General features: G+C 31.2%; 1 protein-coding gene across 1 annotated transcript; it reads left to right on the top strand.

The window, feature by feature from the left end:
- Nucleotides 1-3,177: 3,177 nt before the first annotated feature.
- Nucleotides 3,178-7,385, top strand: LOC131068028 (alpha carbonic anhydrase 7-like). Its single transcript, XM_058003235.2, has 7 exons — nucleotides 3,178-3,253; nucleotides 3,593-3,795; nucleotides 3,882-3,988; nucleotides 6,667-6,785; nucleotides 6,904-7,037; nucleotides 7,120-7,173; nucleotides 7,293-7,385. Exons 1-7 carry the CDS (start codon nucleotides 3,178-3,180, stop codon nucleotides 7,383-7,385), a joined length of 786 nt encoding a protein of 261 aa, XP_057859218.2.
- The last annotated feature ends 2,602 nt before the right edge of the window (nucleotides 7,386-9,987 follow it).

The raw sequence follows: 9,987 nt of genomic DNA, 5'->3' as shown, positions 1-9,987 counted from the left end.
TTCTTGTAACAGTAAGATTTTCTTGAAGTGCCTGAATGATATCCTGAGCTGCTCTTAAATCATCTTCTAATTTGATATTTTTCAACTTCTCTGTATCATAGTCAGTAAGAGCTCCTTCAAGTTGCTTCATCAGATTTTCCATTTTTACCAGTGTCAAGATCTTCCTCAAGCTATTAGGCTTCTGAGAATAGAGGACCAGGCTCTGATACCAATTGTTAGGGTTCCCACATATACTGAGAGGGGGGGTGAATCAGTATCTGACCGGTAGTAAGAATTTCTTAAGTTAAAACATACAGAACATAAAGTAGCAGTGTATCGGTATGCAAGAATTAATGTAATAAACATAATAAAAAACATCCACATGAAAAGAACACCATAACACAAGATGTTTAATGAGGAAACCCGATGTGGGAAAAACCTCGGTGGGATTTGTGACCCACAATATTCACTTACTGGCCAATAAGAGAATATTATTTACAATAGGGGCCTGCACATGCAGGAAGGCCAATTGCCTAGAGCACACTGCTCAGTGAGAAGTCACACTAACTTACAATAAGGATTATACTAATCCAATGATCTGTACTGCTTTACATTAGCATCTCCAATGCTAGATTCAGTACCGGTTCTTGCTCGGTTCTTTACATATACCTTTGACCTATAATTCGCACATTAGGTCTGCCTAATTATTTTCTTTATACTCACTTACCTTACTCTCTCAAATGTCTACAATGATCTCTTTTATATACAAGAGTCATTTTACAATTTGCCAAGTCGGCTTATAATAATAAACAAAATATTGCATATCAAAAATCCTATCGGCCTCTATGCCGGTATACATCTTTTCTTCTGTGTCGGTGCCGGTGCCGATGTAAAGTGGTCTTGCTGATGCCAGTGCACTGTCTTGCTTGAATAATGCTTTGCCGGTAGAATGTCTTGCTGGTGCCATAGGATTGCAAGGTTGCCATCAATGACAAAACCTTCAATCACACACAATGTCTCATTGGAGTGTCCATATGCCAACAGAAGCAGATGCTCTTTCCAAGTGGGCTCTCACCTTTATGGAAGTGAGTGATTTCAAGCGGGAGGATTTTTTTAATGTCGGACTGGAGATGGAAGCAGACATTCTTATTAATGACATCGTGAATGAAGTGTACGATGTCAGAAGTTAGGAAAAGGATGGCGGCACTTGAATGTTGCGTGGCGTCTTGGTTGTGATGCCTTTATCATTGCATGAGTAGGCATTTATTTCATTTTCATTACCTTTGAAGTATTGGTATGAAGGCTTTTTATCCAGAATCAGAGCTCTGTGAAGTTCTTGTACGCCATTTCACTCTGTAGGGTTACGATCCTGAAGCACATATGGAGGCCAATTTCTCTTTTAGAAGTAGGCGACAGTTTTTTCCTTTTTTTGGAGACATTAATGTTGGCTAGCTTCAAAAGTTGTTCTTGGCTAGCTTCAAAAGTTGTTCTAATTTCATGATGAATTGCTTGCACAGAGCGTAGCATATGTGGTTGGGGGGGCTTTTAGCCAGCTCAAATTCTGTTTTAAAACCAGAATGGATATTTATGCCCTTATTATGGCTTGGGGGCTAGAATTGGGCGAGGAAACAACAATGGTGAAAAAAGTTATGCAGGTAATCATTCACAAGGACTACCTGATAGGTTTGGATTCCTTTTTGGAATGGGCGGAACCGGGAGTGGGTTTTGATGCCCGCGAGGGTGTAGAGGATGAAGTGCAAGGTGACAATGTGGGTTTATTCCCATTTCTGAGGTGGGCGAAAGGAATGTGAAGATATCACCACTCTCAAGAGGCCGGAAGGGGTTGTGACTCCCTCAAATTGTATGCGGAAATCAAAGACATGGAAGATGTCATTGCGCAAGCGAAGGCGGAAGCGGAGAAGGAGCCAAGATAGATACTATAGCCAAGGTTGGTAAGGTCGCCGAAGCAAGAGGCAACCGTCGGAGGGAAGTTCAGTGAGTTGTCATTTTCTGCTTTTACAGGCAAGGTGCCGTATTTTGTATGGTGGTTTTCTAGTCCGGTTTTAGTATCTATAGATGTTACTAGTTGGATGGGTAGCTGGCTATTTCAAGCCATTTTGGTGGGGTGGTTTTTTTATTACGGTTTTAGCTTTTTTGGATTCCATGTTTGGACAAACTTTACTATGTGAACATTATTTTGAATTTCAACAAAATATAAATTATTACCGAGCAAAAAAAAAAAATAAACATCAAAACATGAAATCATGAAAGATTCTTTTACCTTCAAATCAATCAAAACAATGTATAATCAATGAGAATTCTTATCGTATACTTGACTGTAAACAATCTTCTTATATTGCTTATGCTAGATTTTCTAGAGCATATTATCTCAATCAAAACAATGTACAATCAATAAGAATTTTTATCCCATAATTGACTTTAAACAATCTTCTTATATTACTTACGCAAGATTTTCTACAGCATATTATCTCAATCAAAACAATGTATAATCAATAAGAATTCTTATCCCATACTTGACTTTAAACAATCTTCTTATATTGCTTACGCTAGATTTTCTAAAGCATATTATCACACCCAACGTCATATGCAATTATTCAATTTTCATTACAATCATACTTCCAAATGTATTCGGTGTAGATTGAATTCAGAAAGCGTGGGCTCCGTTCACTGAATAGTAAATACTACTTACCACAAATAAATACTTCCTAATGTATTTGGTGGAGAGTCAATTCAGAAAGCGAATTTTGATTTAAAAAGGCATTGAACAAATGTTTTAATATATGCATACGTCAACGATTTTTACTTGTTCCAAATGACGAAATCGTCATTGCAAGGACTCACGGGCTGTTTCTCTCGACCTCCCTCGGGTATGAATTTTTCAAAGCATTTTATATTTCTCTTGAAGAGGAATAAATCATCTTTTACGAGAGTATCTATCTTATTTTTTGTAGACAAATTCAATCTCTCTTCTCTATCTTGTAATGGTGTTCAAGTTTTGAATTCTTCAGAGGGGAAGTTGAGGAAGCCTCTCCATTTGTATTCAACTGTGGTGTCACTTTCTCTGGCACTCAACTGACATTAGCCATCATTGATGACCGACTAAGCAGGTTATAAGAACACCACTGCTGCCTTCTACACTCCACAATTGTAACCATTTATTTACTTGACTGCGAGAACATGGAGATGGTGAAGATGATCTCTGTATTGAGAATTTTGGCATTTCTAGCTCTGGTTATAGGCTTCAAAGCAGCAGGTAATAATAATTTTGTGTTATTTTTTCAGAATTCTTGATTGAAAGGAATGAGTGGGTATGTTAGTTATTTTCATATATGAAATCTATATTGGAATAGAGGAGCGTTATTCTGATGATGGGTCATGTTTCAAAAGATTGATAGAAGAAAGATATTTTCATAATTATTTGTTATTTTCTTTATTCTTGATTGAAAAAAATGAATGGGTGTGTTATTTTCCAAACATGTATTGAAATAGAAGAGTATGATCAGATGATGGATTATGAAATATGTTCCGAAAGATTAATCTAAAAATAATCAAACTAACATCAAAACTGTGGAAATTTAAATGTTTTTAACAGAAGAGTATGATTACACTGGTGCAAGGGGACCTTCTCATTGGGGGGATCTCAAGGAAGAGTGGAAAACATGTGGTGATGGCCGACAACAATCTCCGATTGATGTGTTGAAGAGAAATATAGAGATATCTCCCAATTTAGGAGAGTTACAGACGAGCTATAAAGAAGCCAATGCGTCTCTCAAGAATAATGGCCATGACGTTATGGTATTTAGTAGATTATTTTCTCTCAATTTGAAAGCATCAATATTAGTTACAATATGGAAATAGACTTTTTGATTCTTATGGTGCAGTTGAGATGGGCAAAAGGAGCAGGCAGTATTCAAGTCGATGGGGTTAACTTTACTCTCCGACAATGTCACTGGCATTCTCCTGCCGAGCACCTTATTGGTGGCACAAGGTACATCTGTTATCCTTTGCCAAAGTGGTTTCTAACAGCTTTGAAGATAAATTTACTATCTCGGACCTTTTATATACTGTTTATCTTAGCATGTAGCTGGAACTGATAACATATGGTTATTTTGACAGTAGTTTTTTAAAGCTTAATAAAAGTATAATATTACTTCTGTGCATAAAACCCTTGTAGAGTTCTATAAAATTCTATGAAGAGATAGTTCTTTCCAATTATTTATATATATATATATATATATATATGGAGTTATTCATGTAAGTATGGTTTATAAAAAGTTGTAAACATAATTTAATTTTAGATGGGATGAACTACCTTTTTAGGGAATCAAATTCATATTTTTATATGAAAATAATGAAAACAATGTTATATGATAAATGTTTTTGGTGGATTATGAGGGTACTTTGGTTATGGCTTGTCTTATGATAGATATATCTAGTTTATTTTATTAACAAGATCTTTTATAATCAGAATTTATGGATCTTACTCATTATTATGAATCTTATAGCTTTTTAGATACTTATTTATATGCTTTTTTTTTTTAATCTATGTCTAGATATTACAAAAAAAATACTTAATAATTTCAGTAAAATTATTCTCAACTTAATCATATGTGTGAGAGAGAGAGAGAGATTAAGTTTTTACATTTAAATATCACAATATTTCTTTCACTGATTATTTGGTGACCATAAAGATTGGTATGAAGAAGCCCTTAGAACAAGCAAAAATATTGATCTTACCATCAATGAGATGATTCAAAGACTCCAAAATCTAATTGTGTAAATTAGGAAGAGAAGGTCACAATTTGTTGAATCTATAAACCAAGCCCCATTCAAGATAAAATTCTTCATTTTCAATCACATCCAATCCACAAACTCCCATGTTAGGGAAGGATTGTGAACAAGGGAGGGGTCATATTGTCTTATGCTACAAAGGGTAGATAAGAACACTCGAACCATCTATGGTGACATAAAGCATGATAAATAGGAGAGACCTTAGCAATCGAATCTTAGAAATTAACTCCATAATTATCCCTAGAGACCAAATCACCACCATTAGGAGCAAGGATGTTAGACAATCTAGTGGCACCAAAGTTAAGGAGTGGCATAAAAATGATCGCAAGAGAAGGCAATATTGTGGGAACCCTATTAGCATCCACAACCATGGGAGATTTGACTCCCCTAATATCAAAGATTGAACAGAGGTAATGAATATGTCAAGAGTGGAGGGAAAGAATTTTTTAAATGAAGAATTAGAAGTTAAGAAGGTTTGTTTTTTTTCTATTTTTTTTTTATTGGTAATTGGCCGAAGCCTGAATTGCTTTTGACTGGAGCTATGAGCCAATGGGGACATAGTAGGGGGCCCCATCCCCATTACATATCTTTGAATTATTATTTAGATTGACCCCAAGACCTTCCCCATCCTATGGAAAGCCAAGAGTCGCAACTTAGAATTCCACTTCAGATGTCCCTATTGGGAATTGAACTTGGGTCTCCATAGTGAGAACCCAGTGTTTTAGCCAGTTAAGCTCAGCCCCTTGGACATAAGTTAACAAGGTTTTATGAGTACCATCCAATTTGCATTCAATTCAATAACCCTGGGCTTGTCATATAAAATATTTTCTTTAGTTTTCTCTTGATTTCGCCAATAAAATCAATGCAATTAATCATCATTTTTGTGTCATCTAAATAAAAATTTATAATTATCAAGGATATATTAGAATTACTTTTTTTTTTAATCAAACTTGCATATTTGAATTACGTATTAATCCCAGTAAACATGTCCTTAGAGATTGCTTCAATTAATATAAATCACCATTTTAAATTAAAAGAAAAAGTTCTGGGTCTAGAGTTTAATAAATCCCTTTAGTAGTTTCAAATAAATACCCTCTTAATTTATTTTAAGAAACTAACATTTAAAATTGGGAACTAGTACATAAAAAGTCTAATCGCATTCATTTTTCAATAGAAACAAATATGTCACTAAAATCAATTCGTTCTTTTTAGAGTGTTATTATGCTAAATTTTTGTTTTAAATATTTTATGCATCCATCTAATTGAAAATTTGTCTTATAGAAGCATTTAGAGACAATATGGTTTCTTCTTTCTATATTTTCCACCAATTCTAATATAATATAATTCTCATTCAATTGCACTCTTCTTGCATCTTCTCATCCTATCTCACCTTTAGTTTCTTCAAAAGATTTGGCATCACATAAATTGATTAATCTTGTCAGAAGAACATAAGTACCATAAAAAAAAAATTATTCATTTGATAACTTTTTTTATGAACATTTATTTATATTAAAGAGCTTTCTTAATTGCATTCCTATATCTTCAACTTATATTCAATTATTTAATATTGAACTTAATTTGTTTATTTCTTTCATTTGTAAACTACATGGACATAATATAATCTACAATAGTTTTATTTCTTTGATTTGTCAAAGTACACTAACATAATCATCACAAACCAACAAAAATATTTGACAAATTATAGCCTACAACTACACCATGATTTAGAGGTGTAATGGGCCTATTTACTATAGACTATAACATTTACTAGTCTTTCCAAAAAGGGTTAGACAAATTCTGATTATTAGGAATGTTTCTTTCTATCTCTTCTAATATATAAGATCTGGTTTTAATAAAAAGCTCCGCGTATTGCAGATATCCTTTGGAAATACATATGGTGCATCAACCAGCAGATAACAAAACAGTGGTTATTGGAATTTTGTACAAGTATGGAAAACCTGATACATTCCTTGCACAGGTACTTCCATTCATTTGTTCTTTGTTTACTTTTTCTTAAAGATTAGAGAGGATATAACATCTCTTAATCAAAACCCATCTGTTATTGTGTACAGTTGAGGAATGAAATACAAAGTCTTAGTCACAACACCACAGCAGAGGCAGAGGAGAGCTTGGGAATGATAGATCCCAAACATATAAAGTTTGGGAGTAGGAAATACTATACATACACTGGCTCTTTCACAACTCCTCCATGTACAGAAGGAGTCACCTGGATCATTATACATAAGGTAAGTTTTAAGTGTTAAAAAATAATATGTAGTAAATGTCTGGTTGGCCAGTTATGATCTGACAAAGTTGAAGTTATTACAGGTGAGAAGTGTGTCAAGAGATCAAGTGAGAAATTTGATAGCAGCAGTGCATGATGTACGTAATGTTGCTCTATTTTCTTTTTCTCAACTATTCTTTGAATAAGTAAAGATAATTTCAGAGAGTTTGTATTGTTTTATTCAATTTAATGACAAAGTAATGGTTTTTTTGGACAGGGTTTTGGAAAGAACGCACGACCAATTCAATCTGAAAATGGACGTACTATAGAACTGTATATGCCACAACATGGAGCCTCGAAACATATTTGAGCTCACAAATCTATTGCATCGGCAACTAGTGGGGATTTAATATTCTTTGGGATCACTTTCAATGGAGTTCATGTAATTTGAAAAGGTGGTGGAGAAGGATATCTGGCTACTCATAAGAATTATTGGGTAGAATGTAATTTTTCAAACATTTCAGAATAAGACGATTATCTTCTTTTTTTTTTTTTTCTATTTCATAGAATGAAAATAAAATTTTGGAAGGAAAATTATATGATATCATGATGATATATATTTTTAATGTCTTTAGTTTTGTTTTATTGTAATATAATTTTTAAAAAAAATTGATATTCATTCAAAGATCTCTATTTAGCGTGTAATTAAACTAAATTATTATTTTACAAAATTATAATTTTATATTAAGTCACAATATTGCATAAAATTTAAATTCATGTATAACTATAAATATATGATTATTTGTAATATTCTTTTATGTAATGTAAAAATTAAATCTTGGAACAACGATAAATGTGATATCATGATGATATATATTTCTTATATCTCTAGCCTTATGTTATTACTACATAAATTTACTAAAAATGTATATCTTTTAAATTGGGTATAAAGCATCCAAATAGACTTTAAAACTTAACTTTTGTATAAAATGACAAATTTATGTTAAATAATAACATTACATAAAGTTACAACTCATGAATAGATATTATATGAAATAGGAAAACAAGACAATACAAGATATATCTTGAGAATAAAACAAAGTTTGATTAATTAGTTACTTGCCCTTTAATTTAATATAATATAAAATGTAAATATGTTCAATATTTTAACATAGTATCAAAGCTAAATGTCTCATTTTTATTAAAGTTTTTCTTTAAGATTCTAAATTTATCAAAACAAAGAAATAGTAGTAGACAACACTGGAGAATATAAATGTCTTGTAGAAAAATTTAATGGTGAAGAGTTTAATCTTTGGAAGCTCAAAATGTAGATAGTTCTATTGAAACAAGGACTCATTTTGGCTAGTTGATTGTAAATAGTTTGAGCTTGCAAAAAATTTAAATTTTATCAAGTGAGAGGTAATAGATGGAAAGGAACTCTCAGAGGCTACTACTTTTAATGATATTATGGTTTTACATATTATTGATTCAAATATAACAAAGGATGTATGTGATTAGTTAAATCAAATGTATGCAGATAAAGAGATATAAATATTCAATTTTATCTTCATGTTAGAATCACAAAACATTATTAAATATCATATGAATAAACTTAATACTCTCAAAAATAGTTTGTAGCATGTGGGTCAACGAGTTTAGAAGAATCAATAGTGCTTCTTGGGAGCTTTCTAGAATCCCATTCAAGAATGGCAGTATCTCTTGGTAATAAAGCCAAACTAAAATTACAAAATATATCAACACTACACCAAGAAAAAGTAAGAAAGATGGATGTATGATTGTATGTTGAGAGTTCTATAATGAATGTATATCCTCTCACATGGAACCTCCAAACATATTTGAGCTCACAAATCTATTATATCATCAACTAGTCGACACTTAATATTCTTTGGGATCACTTTTAACATAATTCATGTAATTTGAAGATAAGGTGGAGAAGAATCTATTCATTTCTAGTAACTCATAAGAAATATAAGGGAGAATCTAATTTACTAACATTTTAGAAAAAAAATATGTATTGCATAGGTCCTTAGTGTAATGAATTTTTTCATGTCTAATAAATTGAGTAATATCATTTAAGAAGAAAGAATAAATTTAAAGTTAATTTTATCAAGGTAAAAAATTAGTTTTGTATTAATTTACCTTGTCACATAGAAAATGACTATTATGATGTATATAATAGTGCTCATGTTATTAGAATCATTAATAGAATCGAAATTTAATTTAATGAATTAAAAGCATTAGATTAGACATGTACTTATTAAAAAATATTTTAAAAAATAATTTCTATATTGATTATTCCCAACATGAACCAATAGAAAGGAAGATAAATGATATTTTTATAATTATTTAAAATAGAAAATTAAATAAAACTATAAAATTGTTGCTCAATTTTCTTAATGTTATATGCTCATTAATTAAGCTAATAAAAGAAATCGATTACATTATATGCATTAGTATTCCTCCTCATGGGAGATTAAAATATAACTATTCATTAGTCATTATTAAATATTGTTTTCTTATTGTTAATCTTTAAAATATTTTAGACTAATAGATGTAAATTTTCATTATTTCAATCACAATCTCTTATATTTTTTCTATTCACCTTTTCAATAAATTTAAATTGATTCAAATATGATAAAATAAATATATTGTATTCATTGGCCTACAACCTTTTAAATAAAAATTATATGATCAGTCAAATAAGACAATAAAAAAAATAAAAGTGTCATGAAAATAAGTTTGCGCTATTAACTCTTTTATAGTCAAAATGAAAAAAGTTAAAAAAACTACATACCTTAGATTACACTAATAATACTGTTCACAACTTTCATCCAATAGAATGATAAATAAATTAAATTTAATCTTTTTAAAATAAATTTGAGGAATAATATAAATTATGAAATTTGATCAAACTATTTTAATTCTAATATTTCATTTATTCATCTATTACC

Source organism: Cryptomeria japonica, chromosome 6 (assembly GCF_030272615.1).
Source record: "Cryptomeria japonica chromosome 6, Sugi_1.0, whole genome shotgun sequence".
NCBI lineage: Eukaryota > Viridiplantae > Streptophyta > Pinopsida > Cupressales > Cupressaceae > Cryptomeria > Cryptomeria japonica.
Note: the sequence above shows the minus strand (reverse complement) of the source record. Positions and strands in the feature narration are given on the sequence as shown.